The sequence below is a fragment of the Oryza sativa genome, chromosome 3, assembly GCF_034140825.1.
Source record: "Oryza sativa Japonica Group chromosome 3, ASM3414082v1".
Taxonomy (NCBI): Eukaryota; Viridiplantae; Streptophyta; class Magnoliopsida; order Poales; family Poaceae; genus Oryza; species Oryza sativa.
Genome location: NC_089037.1, coordinates 1,799,341 through 1,827,013, shown reverse-complemented (window position 1 = coordinate 1,827,013; position 27,673 = coordinate 1,799,341). Strand labels below are relative to the sequence as shown.

Here is a 27,673-nt window from a genome sequence, read left to right as displayed (position 1 = left end):
GCTACAGTAGCTAGTTTCCGCGCGCGGCAACGGGGACCCGAACCCCGATCTCCGGTGGGAAATGGGCATCATCGACCGTTTGGCGGATGTGAATAGCACTACTCCATCTGTACCGTCCATGCCACAAAACGAGTGGCTCAGATCGCACACAATCCAAGAGACCCATCACCTTATCCTCTTCTCCCTCCCGAATCCAAACCCATCATCCTCTTCCCTCCACTCCACTGCCACTCGCGCCACAAGCTCCTCCCACTCCAATGGAGGCTGTCCTACGACACCCATCCCTTTCCCGCCTCAAACCCCCCAACCCCAATGCTCAGAGAACTCCAGCCCTCTCCATCACCGTCCCTTTCCGGCTTCGTCTCCCCAACCGGCGGCTCACCGCCGCGGCGGTGTTCCAGGACCAGACCAACCCAAGAAACCCAGCGAGCAAGGGAGGCGACGACGATGAGGCGTACGGCGAGGTGGACCGTATTGTGTCCAGCCGCACCATCAAGAATCCGGTGTTCGCGGAGGACGGCTCGGCCACCACGGTCACCGCCACGGAGTACCTCGTCGAGTGGAAGGACGGGCACGAGCCTTCGTGGATCCCGGCGGAGGCCATAGCGGCGGACGTGGTGGCGGAGTACGAGACGCCGTGGTGGACGGCCGCCAAGAAGGCGGACGCGGCGGAGATCACTGCGCTACTCGCGGACGAGACGCTGCGGCGTGACCCCGACGCGGAGGATGCGCAGGGGCGCACGGCGATGCACTTCGCCGCGGGGCTTGGATCCGAGGAGTGCGTGCGCGCGCTCGCCGAGGCCGGGGCCGACGTGGGGCGACCCGAGCGCGCCGGCGGCGGGCTCACGCCGCTGCACATCGCGGTCGGGTACGGGCGCCCGGCGGCCGTGCGCGCGCTGCTGGAGCTGGGCGCCGAGCCGGAGGCCCCCGACGGGCAGGGCCGGACGCCGCTGGAGCTGGTCCAGGACGTGCTCGCGAAGACGCCCAAGGGCAACCCGGCGACGTTCGAGCGGCGGCTGGCGCTGGAGGCGGCGGCGAAGGAGCTGGAGAAGGCCGTGTACGAGTGGGGCGAAGTGGAGAAGGTGGTGGACGGCCGCGGCGAGGGCAAGTGGCGGGAGTACTTGGTGGAGTGGCGCGACGGCGGCGACAGGGAGTGGGTGAGGGCGGCGTGGGTGGCGGAGGACCTGGTGAAGGACTTCGACGCCGGGCTGGAGTACGCCGTCGCGGAGGCCGTCGTCAACAAGAGGGAGGCGGCGGAAGGGGAGGGGAAATGGGAGTACCTTGTCAAGTGGGTGGACATCGAGGAGGCGACGTGGGAGCCCGCGGAGAACGTCGACGCCGAACTCCTCCAGGAGTTCGAGCAGCGGCAATCTGGGGTGGCTGCTGGCGGTGATGCTCCGCCGCCGCCGCCGGTCGCCGGGTGACAGCGTGTCGCCGTCGACGGAGGGTGTTCGATTCTTCCTGGTTTTGCTGTGTTTAACAGAACGGGATAAAATGTTTGTGCTGCTGCAAAATGTATCATTAGCGCTTTGATAATTTTTGAGTTGAGCAGAACTTTAACCTCAGATTGCAATTTGAGAATGTGAAGAGTTTCAGAAAATGGTGATGCATATGGATCCTTCATCAGTTAAGTATGATTAGGATGGCAAAATTCAGTACTCTCTCAAGATTAGAAGAAGAAATGCTTGCCTCGTATCAAGGCAGCCGATCCAATTGGAAGACATTCTGAAGCCAACGACTCTAGCTAGACTGCACAACAGGATGCATAAGATTCAGGCACAATATTGCAGTCTGACAGAGTGCCAATACCTTGCACGACCACATGAACATATCTAGCAGTCTGATGGCTCCAAATATCAGGATAATAGAAAGGAACAGCTCTTAGCATACATAAAAGTATATGTTTATTCCTTCAATGAATAAATAATAGATCAAATATCTTTATCAAAAAACACTCTTAGCATGTTACATTGTACTCTTCCGGTGTACAGATCTCACATTTGCTAAATTGCACCAATGATGCAGAAACAAAAGGAGATTTGACTCTAAAAGTAAATACTTTACAGGTGGCCTTGTGTTCATAAAGAACCAAAAGAAAGATGCCAGGTTGTTGGCTCCAATGTGGTAAGGTAATCATGAAATCAATCAGCAGCCTGCAAAATTAAGGTTGATGTTATAGACAGTCAAGTGCGCTAAGAGCACAACTGATGGAATTCCCTTAGAGCTGCGTTATAATTTTCTCAGCTCTGGAAGTGAAGTGAATTTTAATGTCACATAAAGCTATAAGCCTTCAAGGAATCAATAGGCATTTGCGATATTTGAAAAGGAAGGCCATAGAGGTACATCCAATGATGAATGTTGAATTCTTTATCAGTTCATATGATTAGGATGGCAAAATTCAAGAGGCTCCTTAGCACCTTCCACATCACTTAGCACTACATACATCACCTTCATGCAAACTGAGGTGATCATTAACTCACAATCATTTCACTACAAACTTAGTAGTTTTGGGGTGCTTCTTAGATCATCGTAAAACAGGTTTTAAGACCTTCAGTTTATCTTAAGAACAAGGTGCTTAATATGATCTAACGAAGTAAGGTTGAATTTAAGGTTGAACCTGATTGAGAGGGTTGTCTGGAGATTTCTTCCACAACTTCCATATCATATCTTTGTACTGATGCAGAGTCAGCCCAGGCTTTTCCTCCTTGAGTTTGGCTAGCTCTGCTTCTTCAAAAGCCTGCATTAAGATAGGATATGCTGATCAGAAGAGCACAAAAAAAAAGGGTACTAGATAGAACACACTAAGAAATCCAGTTGGTTAGATCAAGCCAGTGATTGCCAATTGGTCTCAAACTCACTATAGCACCAACTAAAACTAGGACAGAATTTCAGCCTTTGTAAAACTGTGTTTATGTACATCAACTGCTGCCTATGAACCATGAATCCAGCAATAATTGCAGTCACATCTCAATGATTCTAAGAATATTTACTATAGTCAGTATTAATTTCTCCCCGAGTACTACAAATACAAGGAGGATTTTACAGTTGCCATGGAAAGAAAAAAAACACACAGATAGGTTAGTGCCATACCTTGTACGAGACCTTGAGGCGGCGCTCGGGGTGGCGATCCGGTGGTAGCGCAGGCTCGGCAGCGATGGACATCTTGACGATGGCGTCCTCCACTGACCGTGCCTCGATGATGGAGTCGTCTCTGTTGGTGTTGGCGACGAGCACGACGCGCTCGTACTCCTCCTCTTCGGCGGTGCGGGCCTGTCGCTTCTTGGCGGCCTCAGCCTCGCGCTCGAGGCGGATCCGCTCCTCCTCCCGGCGTCGCAGCAGCTCGGCCTCGGTGACCTTGGGGACGACGGGGCCGCCGACGCGTGCGGCCTTGCGGTCGGGGCGCCGCGCGGCGGCGGCGAGCTGCTGCTGCTCGAGCTCGGCGAGGCGGCGGTTCTCCGCGCGGCGTGCGGCCGCCTCGGCGCGCTTCTCGGCGTCCTCCTCGCGGCGGCGCGCGGAGCGCGACTTGGGGCCCTCGGCCGCCTGCCAGTAGGCCTCCTCCTTGGCGCGAGCGTCGCGGTCGCGGCGATCCGCCTCGGCGGCGCTTCGTCGCTCGCGCGCCGCCTCCGCCTTGGTGTTGACTCCCATCTTCTTCGGCATTGCGGCGGGCGGAGCGGGGCGGCGCGGCGCGGCGCGACGAGGAGACGAGACAGACGTGTGAACTGGCTGCGATGGGGTTCGCGTCGCGGCGCGGATGCTTCTGGATTCGTCTTAAACGTAACCCTTCCACCTATAGATGCATCGGACCACCGATTTATTGACACGTGTAATGCGTTGTGACATATTGATACGGAAACATTACTCCCTACGTTAAAAAAAAACTAATCATAGTTTTGGTTCGTTACGTTTAACTATTTATCTTATTTAAAAAATATAAAATTATCATTTATTTTGTTTGTTACTTGTTTTGTTATAAAAAATTTAAGCATGATTTATCTTTTTTATATTTACACTAATTTTTTAAATAAAACAAATGGTCAAACATTGCAAGAAAAAAAATTAAACGACATCAAGCCCCATCGTTTGGCCTAAACAGCTAAAGAATAAGCTAAAATTTGAATTTTTGAACTTGATTTTGAAGTTGATTTTGAGATGCTTTTAACGCAATTTTTTTGGTTAATGTTGGCTTTTAAGTCGTTACGAACAAATCTATAAAAGTTTTACTTATAAATTAATTTTTATCGTCTAATAAGCCTGTCGGGGAATGAACTCCTCCACCAGGGAACCGTGAGGCCCCCCTTTGTGAGTTCGGCCGGGGGCAGCGGGTGAGATTCGAGGATTCGGTGAGCGAAGCTGTGTGATCTTGAGGGGGTTCAATCCCCCAAAGACGATGAGACAAAAGGGGTTTATACAGGTTCGGGCCGCTAAGAAGCGTAATACCCTACTCCTGTGCTTGATTGATTGAGTGTAGAACACAAGTGCTTGGGGTTGTGAGACCCAAGTGCCCGTTCGCTCGAAAGTCCCCCCCCCCCCCCGGCCGCTTCCGTGACTTCGCGAGGTGCGGGAGTGGGGCTAGGCTGTAGAGCCACGCGGCTGGATGGGAAGGTAACTTCCCCTCACTTCGCATACCCCCGGGCCCATATCTCCGACAGTAGCCCCCAGCACCATATCAGACATTGGCCTCCTGAGGTCGGTCTGACGTGGTGCCTCACGACTTCTCAAGCTGGAGTTGTGGGCCCGGCAGGGAATCCAAGGAAATATTACCGAGTGGCCAAGTTGGCGTGCCAACCACGGCAGCGGTTTGGCCGCCACTGACCGCGCTAATGATGAGGATGCTTAAGGCGCGAAAATTAGGGGGTCGGTCAGACCACGCATCGATTCCCTCGCCTGCTACTCCTGTGGCGGTAGTGGTGACGGTTCGCTCAGGATGTGCCCATGACTGTTGCGCGCCCTACTCCGAGTGTGCCGCTGATAGGCGCACTAAAGGCAGGGCGCGGATTCCATGGGCGACGTGATGAGTGGACGCGAGAAACGAAGAGACAACCGCGGGCGCGAGAATCGTGGGGGCAATCGTGGGGGCGTGAAACGAGGAGGTGAGCGCGGGTGAGGCGAAGATAAAAGGATACAGAGGTAGGGACTTTGCCTCCTTCCTTTCGCCATCCGCCCACTCGTCTTCTCGCTCCTTAAGCCCTAACATTCTCGCCACTTCACACTATTCCGCGCGCCAAGCCCTCCGCCGCTTCTCTGCCGGCCATCATGGCTCAAGATGCTGGCGACACAGTGCTCCCGGCATCACGCATTACGACGGATAGGCACCTTAGCCTCCCCCGCAAGATTATGTCGGAAGGCGCCGTCGTGAGGGCGGGGGAGTCGCGGCTGCGGCCACGGTATCCGGAGCGATCCGTGCACCTCTTGTCCTTCGCTATGGCGGGGTTGATTCCGCCATTCTTCGGATTCTTCCATGAGGTTTTGGATTGCTATGAAATCCATGCCTTGCATCTCGCACCCAACGCCGTGATGACGCTAGCCATCTTCGCGCATCTGTGCGAGATGTTCATTGGGGGGCAGCCTCCTCCCTCTAAACCTGATACCCCCGAGCCCATATCACCGATGGGAGCCATCTAATTTAGGACGAAGCATTCTGCTTCATTCGGTTCTTTCACACACTCGGTTCTCTTTAACGAGCTTCTAACAAGCACAACTTCTTCCTAGTTAGATTCATCAGCTTCTTTCAAAACTGCTTATCGGTTCTGACAGCTATAGCATCTCTTAAAATCTTCAGCGCTAAATTCAAATTACTCCATCAAAATAAACACTTCTTTAGATTCTCGTCAACTGGCTACTCATTAACTGCCTTTATCCGAGGGTAAAAGACTGAACAATACACTTTTCTGTACAAATATCACATTGCAAGGTATTATACATTACATTATGTACCTAGGAAGAGAAGCAATGCGCCCTTTTACATTTTACATCACAATCTACATACTACAAAATGATTATACAACACCTCTCATTTGGGCTTCTTCTATCATCTCCCAATCTCCGTATGAGAGAAGAGCAGCTTTTACTGATTATTACAGTGGTTAGGGGCTGTATTAGGTAGGCTATGCAACCGTGGAACGAAAACCTTCCCTCGGTGTGACGGTATGTCATGCGGAATTGTTGTAGTCAGCCTTCACAACCTGAGTTCTTCACTAAAACCATAAAACACTCGCCTTCAATTGAATGAAACTTGCTCTCGTGTCTGACCTTATGATTGCTCGGTTCCCTCAACAGTGAAACCAGATTCTTCAGCAAGGATTGGAAGTTCCTGGTCGCCACCCAAAACCTGCATGAAGGTCAATCAATTTGTCAAGAAAGAGCGAATGCTGATAAGCAGTCAGCAGTCTTAGGAGACCATGAAGATACAGCAACGCAACTGTCGATTGCATGAACAGTACCTAAAGTTTAGCGTGCCATCTAAAGTTTGCAATGTGCCAGTATCTGAACAGTATTATAAAGTTCAGAAGGGTTGGTGTGCAATTTCAGAGTTCAGGATGCTAGAAGTGCTTCTAATCAAAGTATAGGGGAGTATATAGATTTTCAGTACGGCAAGAAGAAATACAATGGCATTATATTTCTGGATAATAGGCTCAATAAAACAATGCCATCACAATCATGAGCTTGCTTACAAACATCAAAGATATGGTAAGTACCTTGCCGTTGATAATCCATGTCGGAAAACCTTCTATACCAGCAGCTGCACATTCAGGAGCCATTTTCTTTCCCTTGCCAGCTCCATTAGGAAAACATTCAACATAGTCCAGAATTTTTGTAGCTTCTCGACCAAAAATCTGCATGACCACATGATAAGGTAAGTAAAAACTTTTCTACTTCCAGTTTGGAGATTTAGTTGTGCACACAAATAAAAAAACGAAATAAAAAATCATAGCATCAGCATATTTACAGAAGCATTAGAGTAGAGCATGTAAGAAGCTACAGAAAATCATCCGGTATTCTGTACAGTGGATTCAAGAGCTTGTGTTGTACCTGTTTTTGTTCGTTACAATGAGAACACCAGAATGCTCCATACATCTTAGCGCCAACAGAGTGCAAATGTTTTGCAAGTGCAATAGCAAATGGGGTTGATTCGGTTGTTATCTCTGTATCATATCGTTCTAAAACAAAATCATCTGTGCTGCATATATAGAAAAAGAAAACTGAAAGTCACTCACTTTTGGCGATGAAGACAATGCAATATGTAAGATAAAAGTTCATATGGTATTAATCAGGGAAATCCCACAACAAAATATTGTAATAGAAAGAGCGGTGTTTTTCTTAACATGCGTTTTAATTGTCAAGACCAAAACAGCTGCTCCAAACAAGAATTTATGATGGAATATGATGTTAGAATTTCAATGGTTACTCTCACTGAGAAGAGGATGGCACTCGAGATGGGGCAATTTTCTGATTTTCTTCATTCACTAAACACAAAAGCCATGCCTACCCGAGGGAGGTTGGATACATATATATAGCCATAGCTGGCTGCTAGCCTATTGCTGCACCCTCCTAGTCTAAAATTCGAAATTTGAATGGGATGCTGTCCTAGAGGGCATCCAAACTGAATAAAGCATAAAGGAGGCATAAAGGAGATGCTAACTGCTGCTGTCCTACTAACCGCAACTGTCCTAGCAACTGAAAAATATGCTAAAGGGTAGATGCTGTCCTGAAAAAGGTGAAACTACCCAAAAGCAAAAAGAAGAATCACGACCAAGGACCACAAAGACTTATCCAACATTCTCCCCCTAAGTCTTGTGCGTCGTCTTGCGGGGAAGTTGGGCCATCCCGATCCTGGAGCAGAGCTCGAGGAACTTGATCCTCCCAAGAGGCTTGGTGAGCAAGTCCGCAAGCTGGTCCTTGGTGTTGATGTAGCTCGCCTTGATGCTCCCTTCCTCCAAGTAGCTTCGGATGAAGTGGTACCTCACCCGGATGTGCTTGCTCCGTTCGTGAAAAACGGGGTTCTTTGCCAGGGCCAGAGCGGACTTGCTATCCACCCTGAGCTCCACCGTTCCAGTGTCTCTGCCGAGGAGATCACTAAGCAGTCGAGCAAGCCAGAGCGCCTGGGTCGAAGCGGCGGAGGCCGCCATGTACTCGGCCTCGCAGCTGGACAGGGCCACCACCTGCTGCTTGACCGACTGCCAGCTAACGAGGCACTTGCCGAGGAAGAAGAGAATCCCGCTCGTGCTCTTGCTGGTGTCGATGTCGCCGGCATGGTCGCTGTCGCTGTACCCGACGAAGTGTGCCTTGCCAGGACACCTCGGGTAGTAGAGACCGTGGTCGAGAGTCCCCGCAACGTAGCGGATGATCCTCTTCACAGCCTGCTGGTGCTCCGTCGTCGGTCGCTACATGAACCGACTGACGTAGCCGACGGAGAAGGCCAAGTCCGGCCGTGTGTGGGTGAGGTAGCGAAGGCTCCCCACAAGACGTCGGTACTGTGTAGCATCCACCTCCTCCGCCGTGCTGTCGCGGCTCAGCTTCAGTCTCTCCTCCATCGGAGTGAGAGCTGGGTTGCAATCGGTGAGCCCAGCCAGCTCAACGACACGCTTGGCGTAGGCGGTCTGTCGAAGCGTGATCCCGGAGTTGTCCTGGTGCACTTCGAGCCCCAGGTAGAAGGAGAGAGGCCCCAGATCACTCATCTGGAAGGTGGCCTTCATCTCCTCCTTGAACGCTGCGACCTCCACATCCTTGGTGCCGGTGATCACCAAGTCGTCGACGTAGACACCCACCAGCAAGGCATTTCCTCCATTGCCCCGCCGGTAGATGGCCGCCTCGTGCGGGCTTTGCTCGAAGCCCATCCCCTTGAGCGTGGAATCCAACTTGGCATTCCACGCCCTCGGTGCCTGCCGCAAGCCGTAGAGGGCCTTGTGCAGGCGTAGCACCTTGCCCTCCTTGCCGGGGATCACAAATCCCGGCGGCTGGTGCACGTAGACCTCCTCCTTCAAGTCGCCGTTTAGAAACGCTGACTTGACGTCCATGTGATGGACGCCCCAGCCTTCCTGAGCAGCCAGCGCAAGAAGGAGTCGCACGGACTCCATCCGTGCCACGGGAGCGAAGGCATCGTCGTAGTCGATCCCCTCCTGCTGCACGAAACCGCGTGCCACCAAGCAAGCCTTGTGCTTGACGATGGCTCCGGCTTCATCCCTCTTCAGCTTGAACACCCACTTAAGGGTGATCGCGCGGTGACCACGAGGGAGGTCAGCAAGCTCCCAGGTGCGGTTCTCCTGAACCGCGTCCATCTCCGACTGCATCGCGGCACGCCATGCCACGTGTTTCTCGGCCTCTGCAAAAGACCGAGGCTCACCGTCGTCGCACGCAAGGTGCAACTGTGCCTCTAGGTCGCGAGGCACCAGTCCCGGCACCGGCTGGTCGCCGAGAAGATCCTCCATCGTACAGTACCGTAGCTGCTCGCCGTCGTGGTACGCGTCGATGCGCTCCCCGTCGTGGGAGAGCGGAGTAGCGAACTCCACCGGGCTGCGCTCAACACGAGCTGGCGTCGGAGTAGACGTGCTTGGAGGAGTGGCTGTTGGTGCTGGAGCATGTGGAGTCACTGGCTGGGGTGGTGTCGACGAAGAGCTCGTCGTAGTCGAAGTCGTGGCCCGAGGGTGTGTTGGTGTCGGAGTCGGTGGAGATTCGGGGGCTGGGGTAGACACGCTAGGTGAAGAAGAGCTGCCTACTCCCCCAGCTCCCTCGAAGTGGACGTACTCAACGGTGAAGTCGTCGTATGTCGGAGTCGAACCATCGTCCACCGCCTTGTCCCATACCCACCCTCGCCCTTCGTCGAACACAACGTCGCGCGCAGTGCGCACACGCTGTGTCTCCGGGTCGAGGATGCGGTAGGCCTTCGAGCCCTCCGCGTAGCCGATGAACACCCCTGGGGTGCTCCTGTCGTCGAGCTTGCCGATGTGGCCAAGATCCTTGGCGAACGCGAGGCAGCCGAAGACCCGCAGGTGGGAGACCGCCGGCTTGCGCCCATGCCAAGCCTCGTACGGTGTTCTGCCATCGAGGGCCTTGGTAGGCGAGCGGTTGAGGATGTAGGCGGCCGTCACCACCGCCTCCCCCCAGAAGATGGCCGGCATCCCCCTCTGCTTGAGGAGGGCCCGAGCCATCCCCACAACCGTCTGGTTGCGGCGCTCGACGACACCGTTCTGCTGCGGGCTGTACGGCGTGGTGTAGTGGCGCTGAATGCCCTCATCAGCGCAGTACGACGCGAATTCAGCCGCTGTGAATTCGCCGCCGTTGTCGGTGCGCAGCACGCGCAGCTTGCGGCCACACTCCGCCTCTGCAGCAGCCTGCGCATGCCTGATGGCGTCCGCAGCCTCTCCCTTGCTGCTGAGGACCATCACCCACATGTAGCGGGAGAGGTCGTCGACGAGCAGCAGGAAGTAACGTCGTCCTCCTGGTATGGCTGGTGTCACTGGGCCACACAAGTCCCCGTGCACGAGCTCGAGCCGCTCCTTGGCTCGGAAGCTCGTCTGCTGGGGAAAGGGGAGCCGCCGCTGCTTCGTCACCACGCAGACGTCGCAGAGCTGCTCCACGTGGTCAAGGCACGGCATGTCTCGCACCATCTCCTTGGCACTGAGCTGCTTCAGGGCCTCGAAGTGGAGGTGCCCGAAGCGCTCGTGCCACTGCCACGCCTCGTCGTCCCGACGAGCGGCGAGGCAAACTGGTTGTGCGACCTGCGCGCTGAGGATGTAGAGTCGATTAGTGCCTCTGGTTACCTTGGCAAGAAGGCGACGACGGCGATCCCAAATCCTCATGAGTCCGTCCTCGACCAACACGCGTGAGCCGTTCTCATCCAGCTGTCCCACGCTGATGATAGAATTCCTCAACGCGGGGATGTAGTAGACTCCGGTGAGCAGCCTGTGCTCACCGGACTTGGCGGTGAAGGTGACGGAGCCAACACCCTTGATCTCCACGCCGGAGGCGTCCCCGAACTTGACGGAGCCTCGGACGCTAGAGTCGAACTCGGTGAAGAACTCCCGTCGGCCGATCATGTGATGGGTGGCGCCGGTGTCGAGGTACCACCCATCAGCCTTGTCGTTGCTGGAGCCGTTGCAGAGGGAGACGAGTACCTTCGGCTCATCAAGGTGGAGGAAAGCCGCTGCGGCCGGTGCCGCTGGAGGTAGCTCGATGCTTGCGTGAGCCAGGAGCAGAGCCGGCTCTTCCTCCACCCGTGCGACGTGGGCCTAGCCACGTCGTGGCTGTCGACAGTCTTTGGCCCAATGGCCAAGCTTGCCACAGTTGCGGCAGGCGTCGTCTCGTGCCGGCTTGTGGTTGCCGGTGGCAACGCCCTGGGCGCCTCTGCGGGCACCACCCTCGGCACGTCTTCGCGCCCACCGTAGCTAGACACCTCCCCGCGCCTTGCGCGGCTTACGGCCGCCTGTCGGGGAAGATGACTCCCCCTTCCTCCCGTCACCCTGAGAGGCCTCCCACTGCTCCCGAGTGAGATGGAGCTTCCCGCCGATGGTGATGGGCCCCGAGAGAGGCTGTGGCTCATCACCATCGACGACCTTGAGGCGACCTAACGCCTCCTCGATCGACATCGTGGAGAGGTCCAGCAGAGATTCGATCGAGCGAGCGATCTGCCTGTACTTCTCAGGGACGCAGCGGAAGAGCTTCTCGACAGCTCTCTCCTCGTCGTAAGTGTCGTCGCCGTACTGCACCATTTTCTGCAAGAGAGTGTTGAGACGGAGAGCAAAGTCATCAACATCCTCACCTGGCTTGAAGGCCAGGTTCTCCCACTCCTTGCGGAGTGCCTGCAGTGTGGACTTGCGGGCGCGGTCGCTGCCGATGCGTGCCGCAGCGATGGCGTCCCAGGCCTCCTTGGCAGTCCGCTTCTGGGAAAGCGAGAACTGCATCTCGGGCGGGACTGCAGCGATAAGGGCATCCAGTGCCCTCCGATCCTCGTCGTAGTCGACGTCACCGTACCGGACTGCCTCCCACATGTGCCGCACCTGGAGCCTCACCCTCATCACCGCGGCCCACTCGATGTAGTTGGTTTTGGTGAGGGTAGGCCACCCACCGCCGGGACCAAAGTCCCTGACCACCGTCTGGACGCCGTGGTGACCATGGCGCTGGTCAGGGGAGAGAGAGCCGTGCTGCCTGCGAGGGCCGCGTGCGGGCTCCGGGCTACCGCCGGCACGCCCGCGCCCGTCTGGGTTCCCGTTGGCGGGCGCGCGGTCCCTTGGGCCGCCGCCGCCGCCGTGGAGGTGGGCTGCTGCCCACCGCTCTGCTCGCTCCCGTGCCCTTCCTCTTGCCAGCTCCTCAAGCTCCCTGTCGGCGGTGATGTCGCCGGCGATGGAGCCGTTGATGCTGTTGCGCAAGGTCTCAACCTCTACCTCCGCCGCACGTGCCGCATCTTCCGCCGCCTCCGCCTCCGCCTCCGCCCTGGCTGCTGCCAACTCCGCTGCCGCCAGTCTGGCCGCCCTCGCTGCTGCTGCTGCAGCGGTCTGAGCCGTTGCTCGCCTGCGCTCTTCTGCTGCGGCGAGCTCGGCGTCCTGCTGACGCTGAGTGCTCGAGGCGACCGAACGCCGAGACCGAGCGTCGGACATGGCGCACCTCCGGGGGGCTGCTGCGTGGAGAGGGGGAAGGGAAAGGGGAAGGAGGAGCAACCGGTGCTGCTGCTGCTGCTGGCTGAGAGCTCAACCGAGCTTGGGAAGGGGTGGAACAAGAGATGTTTAGCCTACAGGAAAGTGTGGCTCTGATACCAGATGTTAGAATTTCAATGGTTACTCTCATTGAGAAGAGGATGGCACTCGAGATGGGGCAATTTTCTGGTTTTCTTCATTCACTAAACACAAAAGCCATGCCTACCCGAGGGAAGTTGGATACATATATATAGCCATAGCTGGCTGCTAGCCTATTGCTGCACCCTCCTAGTCTAAAATTCGAAATTTGAATGGGATGCTGTCCTAGAGGGCATCCAAACTGAATAAAGCATAAAGGAGGCATAAAGGAAATGCTAACTGCTGCTGTCCTACTAACCGCAGCTGTCCTAGCAACTGAAAAATATGCTAAAGGGTAGATGCTGTCCTGAAAAAGGTGAAACTACCCAAAAGCAAAAAGAAGAATCACGACCAAGGACCACAAAGACTTATCCAACATATGAAACAAAATGCCATAATAAAAGAAAAAAAATAAAAAGGTTTAACAGAAAACACATAGTCGAAATGTAATAAATGAGGATGCCATATACTTAGTCAGGCATTTCATTATTTGACGCTTAAGACCTAACCAATTTCAGAGAAACAAATACATTTGGCACCACAAATTTTCAAGAGCCTCACCCGTTTAACTGTGTTGTAGCTGAACTGTAGGAATTTGTCAGAGCAAGAGCAACAATAATTGCTACTGATAATTGAAGACCAACAAACTTCTGGACACGTTCCAAACCGAGGTCCTGCATTAATACAATAAACATTAGTAGTTGAGTAGGTTACTTAATTACTAAATGTCTCAATGAAAAATAAAGGGAAACTAAGCGCTCACCTTAACTCTGATGGAAAATAAAGTGAAGGAGAGAAATGCAGACAACAAGCAGTATGAACAAGACGTCCCAATAAATCTAGTGTTTAGAATATATAGGAAATAAGAACTTGCAGTGGCCATTGAAGTAGAGATCAGAAGTAATGTTAAACGAATATCCAGATCATCAATTCCAGGGAGGAACTTCTTCCCATTTTCTTGAAGAGAGAGCGTTAAAACCAAACCATATGCCACCAGACCAAGTAGTGGAAGAGGAATCCCTGTCAAATTAGAGAGAGACCAACTGTTAAAACTACAGAGCACATCACCAGTTTGCTTTCATCAAGGTAACAAACGGGAAACATCAAGTTTAGTCAAAACACCATCATAGATATATCAATAGAAGGATAGATAATTAGCCATATAATAATGAATATCTGAGAAACACTATCATCAGCCACTATTTCAGATGAAATTGGTACTTATACTTGGCTTTCAGTACACACTTCGATCCTTACATTGGAGAAAGTATAGTTATTCAGAATTTCCACAGTTTCAACGGACATTTAGCAGGAAGTAATCGGCAAAAGCGCTAAGAGATTACCGAAGACGACAGAGTAGTCGCTTTGGAGCACGTCGCCGCAGCCCCCGCCGCTAACCGGGCAGAACGCCTCGGAGCCCGTGAGCTTGATATAACTGAGGTAGGCGGTCTCCAGAAACCCCAGCCCGGCGACACCCGCAGACCAGGTGCTCGTGGAAATGCCCCACAGGGACGACGGCGACGCAGGAGGCTTCACTGGTGGCGGGGCCGGAGTCGAGGGGTTCTCCTGCTCCGGTGAAGAGGGCTCCGCGCAGCATCTGAACCGCGCGGGTCGCTACACAAACCACGGAGAGTCAGAGCCGCCGAGGAGGCTCTTGCAAGCAGCGGTTGGGTTGGGGGGAGTTTACCTTGATACGCCAGGAGGAGGAGGAGGAGGTAGTGGAGGTGGAGGTGGTGGCGACGGCGAAGCGAATTGATGAAGGGAGGAAGGAGATGGAGAGAGTCGCGGAGATTGTCGCCATGGCCGGCGGCCGAGGAGGTGAGATGTCGCCTCGAGCTCGGAGGCTTTCCTCGCGTCAAGGTGAAGGATATAAAATGAACTTATTCCATGTGCATAAGATATGCGCGCAGCCTTGACTCTCTGGGCCCATGAGCCGACGTCCCAGATGCGGCTCTGCGTCCAGCCCAGTAGCACACGTCTAACCTACCGGCCCGGAGGCGCAACCTGCTCGCACTCACCTAGCCGGCGGCCGCGGGCGAGTGATGACGACGCCACGACGGCGCGCTGACCCATCGCCCCCGCCTGCTCGCCGCCTCCTCCACCGCCTCGGCTCCGCGGCCTCCGGTCTGCAGGTTAGTCTCTCGCGGTCCTGCTACCGGGGCATTTCGTCGAGCGCCTTGCGGGCGACGCGCTTGGGCTGGAATCCCTCTCGTCTTACTGTGCTTCGTTCTGTTGCTTCCAGACGCTGGCGTACAGCTCGAAGAAGGAAGGCGGCGGCGGCGACATGGGCCCACGCAACGGCGGTTCCTCTTCTAATAGAAGACCAGGTGATGTTTTGATCACTCGTGATGGCCCCCGGAGAGCAGATGGTTGATGCTCACACGTGTAGATCAGTAAATCACATCTGTGCAATTCGCCCTTTCAGCAAATGAGCAAATGCTATTGATTGTGCTGCACGGTAGCTTGTTTACGTTTAGCTGGAAATGGCGTACTTTCTTTGTTGGTACACGGGAACTGCATAGTTGTTTACTTGTTTAGTATTTTGATCAAATCTCTGCTTTTAGTGGAATAATGCAGGCAGACCTTAGCTAACTACTGGTTACACAGCGGGAAACCTAAAAATAGGATTTGTGTTTGTGCAGGATTTGTTGATTCTTCTTCATGGAGATATTTTGACTCGAGGGTTGTTGGTATTACTAGAGGGGATATACCTCGCCATGCCTGGACTGTCCTACACATGCTAAAACGAAAAGGTGGGTAATAAATCTCTTGAACACTTATTTATATTTCTGAGTTTTTGTGCATTGATATTCCATACTCATGCCACCGTTTGCTCCTGTACGGTAAAACATGTATTACTACGAATGAAATTATGCAATATATTAGTGGTTGTTTCCTTTTTGTTGCATTACACCAAGTGAGCTATTGTAATATTATCCAAAGGCAAAAAAAAAAGAAGGTAATCTTATTACACTTGTCCCGGCAATGCATGAACTTCTATCTTAATGTGCCATAGTGCAGATGCCATGCCCATCCATTAAAGCATCCCCACTAATCGGAAACATGTTTGAGGTGAAGGCAAGCAATAGTTCAAAATTGTAACGTGAGATGGTTTTGGAACTCAATTTCTCAGCTTCCTTCATGTTAACTATAGATCCTTTGGGAAGCATGAATATGCTGCTTGAACTTGTCGGAAGAGTACACATATGGAACATTTTGTGGTGTTCTCACTTTTAAATATGTATAGGGATGTGTTTATGTATGCTTACTCTATTAAAGTTGTACTGCAGGGTTTGCAGCTTATCTTGTTGGGGGATGCGTGAGAGATTTGCTACTGAAAAGGGCACCTAAAGATTTTGATGTGATTACTACCGCAAGCCTCCAGCAGGTTTTGGTGCATTAATTTGTCATAAGTGTTCATTTTCTGGATAAAAGCAAAAGAAAAAAAAAAGCTAAGTTGACAGACGTTGCTTTTTTTTTTCAGATTAAGAAAATGGTTTTCCAACGATGTATAATTATTGGCAAACGCTTTCCAATATGCCAGGTTAATATGTATGGCACAAAAATTGAGGTGTGTTATTCATAGGAAAATCCACATTATGAACAATTGTCTTTGCAGCAACTTTGCCAAATGCTTATTTCTTGGGATTTCTTTTGTTCTAACAGGTTTCTAGCTTTAGCACGAATGCAAATCATGTGAAAGGAAGTAAAAATATAGGATGTTCAGAGGAGTTTAAACGTTATGATGAGGGGGATATTCTTCTCTGGCAGAATTCTATGAAAAGAGACTTTACAATAAACAGGTAATCTTCTGAATAAAATCTTGTGCCTGAAATGTTTAACAGATGTTGTTGACTTCTTTTTGAAACATTGCTGGAGGTAATTACTAACATTGTTGTAATCCTTTCATGGCAGCTTATTCTTTAATCCATTTAACTTTAAGATTTATGATTATGTGAATGGAGTAAGGGATATTAGCAAAAACAAGGTAACAATTAGCTTGGTTCATCTCAATCCATGCAGATATCCAGAAATATCCTTGTTTTTTTCCCCCTTTGGCTAACTCCTTGAGTGGATAACAGGTGTCTACAGTGATTCCTGCCCGTGTTTCATTCAAGGAAGACCCTGGTAGGTATTCAAAGAATATTCCTCATTTCTTTAATCTATCCACAGAAAATTTAGATTCTGGTTTATTTCAGCCAGGATTTTGCGTGGCTTGAGAATTGCTGCTCGCCTTGGTTTTGAGTTCTCCAGTGAAACTTCTGCTGCAATACGGGAACTTTCTTTGTCCATAACAGATATTGACAAGGTTTGTTGTATCCCACCATGGAACTATATGTATTTATTGCATAATTGCCACTAGGGCTTGCACTATCTGTCAACCTGCCATCACTTTTTCTGTAATTGCTCAAATGTCACTACTTTTCTTTCAGAGTTGTCAAAATGCCAGTACACTGTTAAGTCAATGGTTTTTGACTGTCTCTATGACCGAAATGGCTTCTTGATAGCATATTAAAAAAACAAGTTATTTCTCTTCCTTTATGCACAATCATAGGTGACTTGCAATCACCTATGAAAAATGAAAGCTAGAGAGGAGAAAGAAAATAGAGATGAAGGGAATTTGGACAATTTTTAGCCTCTAACTAGCATTTTTGCGTCACACTTGAATCCAATGAGATAAGAGCAATTGGGCAAAAACCCTGTGGCATTTTGACAATTAGAGCATGCACTGATGGCAAAATGTACCATTGTTTCTTTTTTTTCTAATGCTTTTGACCTCATTACTGTGTAGGCAAGATTAATGATGGAATTGAATTATTTATTGTCTTATGGGGCAGCAGCTTCTTCTCTTAGGTTACTTAGAAAATATGGACTTCTCGATTTTTTGCTGCCTTTCCAGGTAGGTTGAGCAATGCGATCATGCCATTGCGTAAGTAGAGTCATGCTTGTGGTACTGACCACTTCCATCTTTATCTTACTTGCATATGTAATGATATTTTCATTTTAGGCAGCATATATGTCGGATCAGATGAAGGATAAATCAAATGACACAGATTTAATGCTCATGGTGAGTAACTCTGGAAATGTGTCATACTATATGATTTTTTTTTGCTTCATAATAAAAGGTGAAATAATTTAAACCACGCACATGTGTTGGCTAGTGTTAGCTAACTAGTGTTGTTACGCATCAATATCCATGAACATGAAGTATTGGCTGCATAGTTCTATAGTTTTGTTACTGTTCATCAGCTCTTGACAGTCACTTCTTGTTAGTTGCCTTAATGTAACTATGTAAGTAGTGTCTTCCTGGTTTCCTTTTCTTTAGTCAGTGACTTAGAAGTGTAATATTTAAGTTTTAAGACTAGGGCTCGTTATGTGTTTATATATGCTGTATAATGATGTGCATTCACATGTGCAGAAACTACTGGCTAATCTTGATAAATTACTCTCTGCTGATCAGCCATGCCCCTCCTGTTTGTGGTAAGAAACTTTAAATGAATGCCTGTGCGCATTTACCTTCATTATATAAAGGGGTGTGAAAATCATTTAGTCTTTGTTCGGTTAATCCCTGTGAAGGAGGGATCGGAGGGGATTTATTCCACACCTATTGTGGTGTGGAATTATTCCCCCTCAATCTCCTCCAATACTCTTCAATCCCCTCTAAACCGAACGAGGCCTTAGTGTTCTTTTTTGTATTGGCTGGTCCTACATATACACTTTGCAGGAGATGCATAGTACTAGACTACAATCATCAAAATTCAAAAACCAGAAGTGTAGCTGATTAAAGATTTGCACTGACCAGAGTGATAGAGATGTATAGTGAAGTTAATATTCCTTTCTTTGCAGTCTTAGGGACACACTGATGTGCACTGTGAGTCTAGCGGTTCTGACTTTCCAGTTTTCATCACTAGAAGATATGCATGGATTTCTGTGAAATTTTGAGTGTCCAGTAGTATACTGGATAACTTGTGTGAGTCCTAGCCCGAAGGACAAAGTGGATTATCTTATTATCTATGTATGCCACCCTGGAATTTCTCACACACTTGCGCACGCACCTATGCACACTGACACACACATTGCTTTTTTTTTTAGAGTGTTACCTTTTTTTTCTACACTAGTATTATATACCACTGTCAATTTGCAGTTGAATGTTCCCATTTTGTGTCTAATACAATTCTTGTATATTTTGAGCAAGTCACGTCTATGGCATTTCATGTTATTCCACAGGTTAGCACTGTTGACATTTCACAGTGCATTGGTAAATTCTCCACATGATGCCCAGGTAATCAGGGCTTTTGCTGCACTAATGTATTTTGGATCATGGGAGGGCGCAGTCAACTTCTTGAATCAAGACATTGGAGCACCAGCCCCGTTTATTCCAGAAACACTAGGGCCTTCTCGGAGCAAACTGGAGAATCTCATGGAACAAACATCACATTTAGCATCACTAGTCAAGTCGTCAGTTGATACGTTGACATCTATAGATGCTCTCCAACAATCACTGGCCAAATACTCAAAGGCTTCACAAGTTTCAGGACTGGTAAGTATTTCTTTAGCATACGTCTCAACTCCCAATTGTCATATTAATTCCTGGTATGAAATCCATAGTTGAATCATTGAATGTTGCTTGGGCTCTTCTGCAAGTAAGCATGCAAATATTGACTGATCAATCATTGTTCAGAGCCACCTAATGGAGTTCTAATATTGTGTAGTAGGAACTGTTCTAACGATGCATGAACCATTGTTTAATTGGCCCCATATTTGTTCCTAAATGAATTTTTACATTATACATACAAAGCGTACTAAAATTTTGTTACTGGGTTTGTTATCAGGTGCTTGTATCTAGCAGAGAGAGGGAGAGAGTGTTGAGAATATTTGAGGGCCTTGATACTGACTTAACTTCATATGAAGGGACAAGAGGGATGCAGGAAATTGATTATAAGTTACTGAAGGATGGGCACCCTGGTGAGGTCCGGTTTGTTCTTGGGCAAGTAATCATGGACACTATGAGCGAGGAGTTACCACGTGTATCCACTGAGTATGATCAGCTCAATATGGAGGCTAGTGAAGATGATCTTGCTGACGGAAGCCGTCCTTCACTGTCCACATTATTTTCCAGTAAATCGTGATGGCTAAGCCGTAGTCACTCAACAAAAATTAGCCAGGATCTCTCCATTCCATGATTCCATAATCAACGCGCTCAGCGCATCGAAGTGCTTGGGCGTGCAGGATGGTCAGTTGGCCACCATACAATGCAGGCGAACTTTTACCGCAGCTAAACTCACGTGGATGCTGGAGAATGATGTTATTGCCCAAGTGCCTGCCTTGACGTCTTTTTGTAGTAGAACTGAGTCTAGTGCGTAGATAGTACTACCAGATAATTGTAACCTTATATTATTCACTTTGGCTTGTTAGTCTCCGCGTACTGTACCAATGTTGAGTCGTACTGCCCCTTGAACTTTTGAGCTTAGGTGAACTGAAAGTTTGAAACTGTCGCCATGGTTACTTGGGTTGAAAATACTTCATCAGTAATTTGATTACATGTAACATAGCGAACTGCCATGGGATTTGATAACCATGAGATATTTACTGGATTTCTGATTTGCAATGAGTTATATATACCCTTTCATCCAACTAGCCATTTGGGTATAAAGATTTCTTGCTGACTTATGATGTTTTTTTTTCCTTCTTAGAGGACCAGTAAGGTACTATATTGTTTTGATGGGCCGAGACTATTAGATGGCAAAAGGGGCAAAGCCCAATTACTGAAGCCCATGCATACTCTGTCCCTGTTGGCCTTGGACACAAATCGTGAGAAGGACAGGTGAGAGGATTCTCCTATTGTGAAGCCCACTACTAAATTGATCTTACTTTTTTGTTTGCTCGTTTGACCCTGTTTTTCAAAACCGAAGATCACAGCTGACCCTATTCCGTGAAGGCCCAATAACGGTGTTAACTCAGAAGCAAATTGTCATTTTTGCCCTTGCTCATTTAACCATATTATATCAAAGCTTTTTTTTATTCATTTGGACCTTTTCAAATATTTGTAGTAAATTTGGCATAGCTTGACAAATTTGAAACAAGTTTAACAGAATTGTCTTCAATTTGAAACGTTTGATTCAATTTGACATTTTTTTTACAAAAATTTCAAGCGTATTGTCGAACAGAAAATTTCAGATCCAAATACATATCCAACAGTAGTCGGCGCCGTTGCTCCTTCCTCCCTCCGCGGCAGCAACATCCATCACCTCTCCTCCACCAGTCGGCGCCGACGTCGTCCCTCCCTCCCTCGCTCCGCACGGCAGCAGCAGCCGCCGCTTCTCCTCCACGCGCCCGTGCAGACGCCCCTCCCTCCCTCCGCACGGCTGCCACCGGCGCCTCGCTCACACCACGCGGCAGCGGGCACCGCTGCTTCTACGTGCACCAGCACCAACGATGCCCCTCCCTCCCTCCCTCCGCGCGGCAGCAGCCGGCGCCGGCAGCCGCTTCTCCTTCGCGTGCTAGCGCCGACGCCCCTCCCTCCCTCCACATGGCCGCACCCGGCGTCGCTGCTCCACCGCGCGCCGGTGCGGCCCTCCCTCTGCGCTGCCACAGCCAGCGCCGCTGCTCCTCCGCGCACCACGATGCCGCCCCTTCCTCCGCGCGCCCAGGCCGACCGCCGTCCCTCCCTTTGCTCGCCGACACCGCTCCTCCTCTTCCTCCCTTCACGAATCACGCCCCGGCCAGCCACGCCAGTACGCCACTGAGACGTGGGATGATGGGATGAAGGGATTTGCAACTTGGGACAAGTAATCAAGGTCATTTTGGTCCATTCATGTTAGTAAATTTATTTTTTCTTTTTGTTAACTGAAACCCTAACGGGCTAGTGAAAACAGGGTCAAACGGTGGCTTCGATTTTGAAAAGTGGGGTCAAATGAGCAAACATGAAAAAGTATGGTCAATCTGGTAGTTTGGTTTTAAAATAGGGTCAAATAAGCAATTGTCCCTTTAGAGTATGTATACTTTCTATAAAGTTATAGTCCACTAAGTCTAAAGCTCAACATGCAATCATACCACATGATCACCCAATAGCAATAATTACATATTAAGCCTCATACAGGTATACAACATCATCTACAATTTATTTATTTCTACAAATCAATGTGTAAGCATTTCCAATCATCACCCTCACACCATTTGCACAATATTTTAACAAATCCATCTACCATTTTTATAAGATCTAATATATACTTATAATATGTTTCACATTAAGGCGCAATATCATTTGTTTGTTTCATGATTATCATTGATAAAACCTGATGCTTCATTTTTACTCCTAGTTTGATTGTCGAAAAAAATATATTGATAATTGCTTTGTAATTATCGCAGCAAAGCGCGGGGAATCACATAGTGTTCTTAAACCGTAATACCAATACAGATATAACGCGTCTCTTAACTTATAAATCGGGTGCTTTTTGCCATGTGTGGCCCGCTGCTCGACAGACGCAGGGAGAGAGGATGAAGAAAGCTAGGAGGAGAGAGGAGGAAGCTAACATGTGGGGCTCATCAGTTGTTTCTTAAAATATTAAGCTGGGTTTTCTAACTTTTTCAGATTCTCACCAGCTATCTTCTCACCGGCTGCTTCTCAGAATATTCGGACTCCCACAAACAGGACCCTATACACATTCGACAGCAGAATACGTATTATGCTCAAATACGCCTTCGCGTGGCGGTCGCGTAAGATAAACTGTGACGGTGCTAGAACCTTCTATCCACCCACGACTATATTACAGTCCGGTCCACGTGGGGGCCCACCCCACCTCCCTTCCCTCGCCTCGCCGACTCGCCGTGGGCCCCCACCGACGCAAAGGAATCACAGCCTTCCATCTCTGTCGCGCACTTATTTCCGCCGTTAATCTCTCCGCCCAAAGTTATTCCGCCGCCTCCTCTTCCCCCCCTCCTCGTTCTCCTCCCTCCCACAAGCCCGTGCAGACGAGACGCGACACGCGACACGGGAAGAGGAGGGGGGAGGGGAACACACGCCACACTCCTCTCGCCCGCATCGCACTCGCACCGCACGCGTCGAAGGATCGGGAAGGCGCAGCCCCGCGTCGGATCGAGAGCTAGGGTTATGAGCGGCGGGGACGGGGAAGAGGCAGCCGCCGCGGCGGCGGCCGCGACGCTGCACATCCGGTGCACCAACGGCTCCAAGCTCGCGGTGCGGGCCGACCTGGGGCTCAGCGTCGGGGCGTTCAAGGCGATCGTCGCCGAGAGCTGCGACGTGCCGGCGCCGCAGCAGCGGCTGATCTACAAGGGCCGGATCTTGAAGGACGAGCAAACCCTAGCCAGCTACGGTACGTGCCTACCCTCTTCTGTGCGGTTAGAACTAGCTTGTGTGGTTGATGCGATTTGCTCGGTCTGTGCCTGAGATGCGATGGTTTAGGTCCGATTCATTCTAGTTCGTATGTTTGATACAATGCGCCAATGCCGTTGTTGTAGGAGGAGTCAGGAGTGCGAAGGAAAGCTGCTCCTTTCATGCCGTGTGTGAATTATCTCTTTGATTTTCCATGTTATTACTTGGTAGACGATGGTATTATTGGGTAAGCAGCATCAGGGAGACTTGCACACTAATTTATAATGCAGCCCAGTGAAGATGCAGTGGAAGGCAGTATCAGGGAGCCTTGCTACTCTAATTTATAATGCAGTTTAGCGAACATGCAGTAGAAGGAAAACAAGCACTTCCCTCCCTTCTTGACATGAAAGTGATTCCAAACATCATGGAGCCACCAATTGCATTGTTAAGTGCACACGTGCGATGTGAAATTGTATCTGGTAATGCGTGGTTAGGGTATTTTTGCAGGAATATAACATTCCTTGCTGGATATTGTCAGCATAATGGCATCTTAGTGATTAGCGAATATGGAAGCTTTATAATGCTGTTTTTATTGTCCTGCGTCATTCGTTGCAAGTGCTTGTTATGAACTACTCGTAATGATCCACGTGTAACGTGATAACTTGTACATCTGGTCATGGCCTTATGATGTAGCATTAATTATTGGCTTGTTATGACATCAACAGAAGCTAAATGCGCAGCACTATCCACATGGGCAACTCTCCACAGCAGTGTAGAACTGAAAGAGATTCAATCTTCCAAACGTACTACAAAAACTGCTACTGTGATGCATGCTGTTTGGTGCATGTTATATTCCTTTTCAAGTAAAAGGCAGAGGGTTGTACTGTTTATTGCAGATTCTTTCGGGCCACTAGATGAAGCTTTATATGGAATTGAATTAATGAGTAAAATTTGATACTGAGCATCGGGTTTTGATCCCACCTACTGCATCCATGCCCATCATATCCTCTTGCATTTGAACCTATTCAAATCTGCACCCATGTGTTTCCGAATCATTTATATGAGGTTTCTGGTTTTTCTTTTCAACGTTGGGTGTGGATATTGGTCTTCGTGAAAGAAGGTTATCCTCTTATGCAGTCTTTGCCCACCTTTGTGCTTTTAAAAGTGTTATTACCTCTGTCCCATAAGGAGTTTTAGGATTGGACACGTGTATTAAGAAAGTTGATGGAATTAAACGGAGGAAGATTGTGATTGGTTGAGAAGAGGAGGTAGGTAGGTAATTTGAATGGTGGATGGTTGTGATTGGTTGAGAAGAGAATGTAGGTGGAGTTGTTATATTTAGGGGCAAATTTTGAAGGCTAGAAGTTGTTATATTTTGGGACGGAGGTAGTACCAATTTTTATTTTGCTCACGTGCACATCAACTTATGAGTTACCAGATATGCTAGGTCCATCTACTCAATTTTGACAAATGCTTTTAGAAATCATTACTCTTTGAATGCAGCAAGTTTACTGCTGCAGTGCATGTTTAACCTTGAGTCACAAAGATTTTCCAAATGTGCTTATTCTTATGCCTATTTTCCCTCTTGAAGGTGTTGAGACGGATCACACCATTCACATGGTCCGTGGTGCTGCACCACCACCAGCGTCAACCGCACCTCCTGCAGCCAACAATGTAACTCCTGCCATTAATGCTACCACTGCTTCCAATTCACCAGCAGTTGGTTTTGGAGGTTTGTTGCATGGTCTTGGGGGTTCAGGTTCTGCTAACAGTGGAGGGTTGGGCTCATTTGGTTCTGGCCTTCCAGAACTATCCCAGATGCAACAACAGCTATCCGAGAACCCTACGTTGATGAGAGAAATAATGAATATGCCACTCATGCAGAATATATTGAATAGCCCTGATCTAATTCGCAATATAATTATGAACAACCCCCAAATGCGTGAAATTGTTGATCGTAATCCAGATCTTGCTCATGTCCTCAATGATCCAAGCATTCTCCGCCAGACTGTTGAAGCAGCTAGGAATCCTGAACTTATGCGAGAGATGATGCGGAACACAGACAGAGCCATGAGCAACATTGAATCTTCTCCAGAAGGGTTCAATATGCTCCGCCGCATGTATGAAACTGTTCAAGAGCCATTTCTGAATGCAACAACGATGGCTGGGGAGGGTGATAGAAGTTCAAACCCATTTTCTGCTCTCCTAGGAAATCATGGATCAAACCAAGCCAGAGATCCAGCTGCAAATTCACCAACGACCACCTCAGAATCCACAACAGGTTCTCCTGCTCCAAACACTAATCCACTTCCAAATCCCTGGAGCACAACTGGTAAGTTTTGTGTACTTTGTTTTTTATTTTGGTGTATGTTTTCTTGTCCTGTTTTGGTATCCTAGATTCGCAGATGGGATTCTCTCTGACTAATACGTAAATCAACAGCTGGAGCTGCACAGGGAGCAACAAGGCCCTCTCCAGTTACCAATGCAAGGAGTGCCACAGCTGGTGGCCTAGGAGGGTTAAGTTCTACAGATTTGGGAGGTATGCTGGGTGGTGGCTCGGATACTTCCTTCTTGAGTCAGGTGTTGCAAAATCCTACAATGATGCAAATGATGCAGAACATTATGTCAAATCCTCAGTCCATGAATCAGGTTCGTTGCTCTAATCTTTCATGGAATAGTTGATGTTGTGCTTCTTGATATGCATGATACACAGTGTTTTAATTATCTAATGATGTCGTCTTGCTTGCAGCTGCTTAATATCAACCCAAATGTACGTAATATGATGGAATCTAACACTCAGTTGAGGGAGATGTTCCAGAACCCAGAATTTGTTCGCCAGTTGACATCTCCTGAAACTTTGCAGGTAAATTAGTTATACTGCTGTAGTGTATGGAAATCAGATGGCTTATGATGATTTTTTTGTGTGTATAGCAATTAATCTCATTCCAGCAGTCCTTGATGTCACAACTTGGTCAACAACAAGCTGGCCCGTGAGTATTCCCCAGTTCAACTTAACCTGTTTAAGCTCATCATGTTTATGTATACCTTTTCTTTTTCTAAGTTAATTGTTGAGTGTAAAATCAAGAGATTTTTATTTGTAAGTCTCGCCTATACTACTGCTTATTGAATCCTTTTCTTTCTTTCTTTCTTTTTTGAACCAGAGAGCGAACCCAATCAGGTGCTGGTGCAGGTAACTTCCTCTACTGATGTTCACTATCAGAACTGTCTTTCACAGAACTATCAGATACATATGTCAACTTCTAGAGAGTCATATAGGCTAAGATTTTTTTTATATTTGTTGATAAATTGCAGAATCATATTATATCATTTCTTGCAATAAGTTTTTATTTACTAAGAGAGCAATAGGATGCTCAAATTTTGCCTTTTTAGATATTTATATCGATCATGTACCTAGATGAAACAAATGAATGCCCTCCAGACCAAATATAGTTTTCTAGGAAACAATTTTAGTGATTTAATTTGTTGATATTTTGTACCCTGGTTTACTTTGTTAGTGGTAGTTGAATCAGGCATCCAACTCAAATGGGATTCTGAGTTCATCATTAGAAATCAATGTGAAATGTAAGATGTTACCATATCTTGTCAACTGGTAGTATATTAAACATGGTCAGATGTCTTATTTAGATTGTTGAATTATTGATAGTATATATTTTGGTGCTTCATTGAAATTAATTTAGAATACTTTAATGGCACGACTTATGAGAGTACTTTAATGCCAGGCAATACTAACCTCAACAATCTGATGAGCATGTTCAGTGGGCTCGGTGCTGGTGGTGGCCTAGGTGTTCCTAGTGCACCCAATGGTAAGTGATTTTCTCTAAATTTTGGAGTGCAATACTGCAAGAAATAGTCACATTAATATTTTTTTGAAATTCTTTTCGAGTTGGAGTCGGTTGGTTTGCCCTCATTAAGCAATGCCAATATTTGCAGTTCCACCAGAAGAGCTATATGCAACACAACTAGCTCAGCTCCAAGAAATGGGTTTCTTTGACACACAGGAGAACATTCGAGCTTTGATTGCTACAGCGGGAAATGTTCATGCTGCGGTGGAGCGACTTCTTGGGAATATTGGCTGATAGACTGTTGTGATCGAAGATGTCCTCGACTTGTTACCTGTAGCTCAGATTGTAAGATTGTCTGGTTCATTGGTTTTATACCGTCAGATTCAAAGGCATCATCTAGGTACATGGTTTAGATGAATAAATGAGTCAAGTGGGTTAACCTTTCCATACATGGTTGTCATGTCGTGATCGAGATATTGGTGTATTGATGGTACTTTGGGTTGGTGTATATACATATTGAGCTATTGGTGGTTACTGCAGTGTACATGACCGTTGTTTATGTTTACTTGCCTGCTCTTACAACCTATAGATACCCTAACTCTTCACTGAAGATGTGCTAGAAATTTGCTTTCTCATGTGTTGATGGCATTATTGGATTGAAAAGGGGCTCTTGTGAAGCTAAAACTCTACAATAGTGAAAGATGGAAGGTGGTTGGCTACCTTTGTCATATCAGGCTCTAACCTCTTCTGCCGGATGTATGAATCTATTGTTA

The 27,673-nt window shown here is 48.7% G+C and overlaps 5 protein-coding genes across 6 annotated transcripts; 3 read left to right on the top strand and 2 right to left on the bottom strand.

Annotated features, from left to right (window-relative positions):
• Positions 1-180: 180 nt before the first annotated feature.
• Positions 181-1,563, top strand: LOC4331514 (probable signal recognition particle 43 kDa protein, chloroplastic). The gene has a single exon (NM_001417176.1). It carries the CDS (start codon positions 258-260, stop codon positions 1,422-1,424), a length of 1,167 nt encoding a protein of 388 aa, NP_001404105.1. The 5' UTR covers positions 181-257; the 3' UTR covers positions 1,425-1,563.
• A 324-nt stretch (positions 1,564-1,887) lies between these two features.
• Positions 1,888-3,759, bottom strand: LOC107276394 (uncharacterized). The gene is made up of 3 exons (XM_015774267.3): positions 3,091-3,759; positions 2,618-2,737; positions 1,888-2,153 (listed from the first exon to the last, which is right to left on the bottom strand). Exons 1-3 carry the CDS (start codon positions 3,655-3,657, stop codon positions 2,142-2,144), a joined length of 699 nt encoding a protein of 232 aa, XP_015629753.1. The 5' UTR covers positions 3,658-3,759; the 3' UTR covers positions 1,888-2,141.
• Positions 3,760-5,822: 2,063 nt separating this feature from the next.
• Positions 5,823-14,633, bottom strand: LOC4331512 (thiol-disulfide oxidoreductase LTO1). The gene is made up of 7 exons (XM_015774266.3): positions 14,452-14,633; positions 14,108-14,378; positions 13,528-13,784; positions 13,326-13,438; positions 7,030-7,177; positions 6,696-6,833; positions 5,823-6,328 (listed from the first exon to the last, which is right to left on the bottom strand). The coding sequence occupies exons 1-7, from the start codon at positions 14,563-14,565 to the stop codon at positions 6,251-6,253; spliced, it is 1,119 nt and encodes a 372-aa protein (XP_015629752.1). The 5' UTR covers positions 14,566-14,633; the 3' UTR covers positions 5,823-6,250.
• Positions 14,634-14,770: 137 nt separating this feature from the next.
• Positions 14,771-20,399, top strand: LOC4331511 (uncharacterized). Its single transcript, XM_015774260.3, has 14 exons — positions 14,771-14,896; positions 15,007-15,091; positions 15,407-15,517; positions 16,055-16,152; positions 16,249-16,335; positions 16,431-16,567; positions 16,680-16,752; positions 16,847-16,892; positions 16,964-17,073; positions 17,557-17,664; positions 17,773-17,832; positions 18,184-18,245; positions 18,993-19,305; positions 19,598-20,399. The coding sequence occupies exons 1-14, from the start codon at positions 14,807-14,809 to the stop codon at positions 19,892-19,894; spliced, it is 1,677 nt and encodes a 558-aa protein (XP_015629746.1). The 5' UTR covers positions 14,771-14,806; the 3' UTR covers positions 19,895-20,399.
• A 2,325-nt stretch (positions 20,400-22,724) lies between these two features.
• On the top strand, positions 22,725-27,444 carry LOC4331510 (ubiquitin domain-containing protein DSK2a). Of its 2 annotated transcripts, none has more exons than XM_015774262.3 (8): positions 22,725-23,098; positions 24,689-25,429; positions 25,538-25,746; positions 25,847-25,960; positions 26,029-26,087; positions 26,259-26,287; positions 26,838-26,921; positions 27,049-27,444. In XM_015774262.3, the coding sequence occupies exons 1-8, from the start codon at positions 22,876-22,878 to the stop codon at positions 27,192-27,194; spliced, it is 1,605 nt and encodes a 534-aa protein (XP_015629748.1). In that variant the 5' UTR covers positions 22,725-22,875; the 3' UTR covers positions 27,195-27,444. The 2 variants fall into 2 exon arrangements, with proteins under 2 accessions (XP_015629748.1, XP_066164895.1); XM_066308798.1 differs by having other exon boundaries at positions 23,244-25,429.
• The last annotated feature ends 229 nt before the right edge of the window (positions 27,445-27,673 follow it).

What these genes read in the sequence shown, in the direction of transcription:
- LOC4331514 (NM_001417176.1), top strand. Translation starts at nt 258, where the DNA reads ATGGAGGCTGTCCTACGACACCCATCCCTTTCCCGCCTCAAACCCCCC.
- LOC4331512 (XM_015774266.3), bottom strand. Translation starts at nt 14,565, where the DNA reads ATGGCGACAATCTCCGCGACTCTCTCCATCTCCTTCCTCCCTTCATCA. An exon ending in CCTCCTCCTGGCGTATCAAG is followed by an intron (nt 14,379 to 14,451) that starts GTAAACTCCCCC and finishes TGGTTTGTGTAG; the next exon opens with CGACCCGCGCGGTTCAGATG. An exon ending in CATGGATTATCAACGGCAAG is followed by an intron (nt 6,329 to 6,695) that starts GTACTTACCATA and finishes ACCTTCATGCAG; the next exon opens with GTTTTGGGTGGCGACCAGGA.
- LOC4331511 (XM_015774260.3), top strand. Translation starts at nt 14,807, where the DNA reads ATGACGACGCCACGACGGCGCGCTGACCCATCGCCCCCGCCTGCTCGC. An exon ending in AGAGACTTTACAATAAACAG is followed by an intron (nt 16,568 to 16,679) that starts GTAATCTTCTGA and finishes CTTTCATGGCAG; the next exon opens with CTTATTCTTTAATCCATTTA. An exon ending in CTTCACAAGTTTCAGGACTG is followed by an intron (nt 19,306 to 19,597) that starts GTAAGTATTTCT and finishes GTTTGTTATCAG; the next exon opens with GTGCTTGTATCTAGCAGAGA.
- LOC107276394 (XM_015774267.3), bottom strand. Translation starts at nt 3,657, where the DNA reads ATGCCGAAGAAGATGGGAGTCAACACCAAGGCGGAGGCGGCGCGCGAG. An exon ending in GCCTCAAGGTCTCGTACAAG is followed by an intron (nt 2,738 to 3,090) that starts GTATGGCACTAA and finishes ATCTTAATGCAG; the next exon opens with GCTTTTGAAGAAGCAGAGCT.
- LOC4331510 (XM_015774262.3), top strand. Translation starts at nt 22,876, where the DNA reads ATGAGCGGCGGGGACGGGGAAGAGGCAGCCGCCGCGGCGGCGGCCGCG. An exon ending in AAATCCCTGGAGCACAACTG is followed by an intron (nt 25,430 to 25,537) that starts GTAAGTTTTGTG and finishes GTAAATCAACAG; the next exon opens with CTGGAGCTGCACAGGGAGCA. An exon ending in CCAATCAGGTGCTGGTGCAG is followed by an intron (nt 26,288 to 26,837) that starts GTAACTTCCTCT and finishes CTTTAATGCCAG; the next exon opens with GCAATACTAACCTCAACAAT.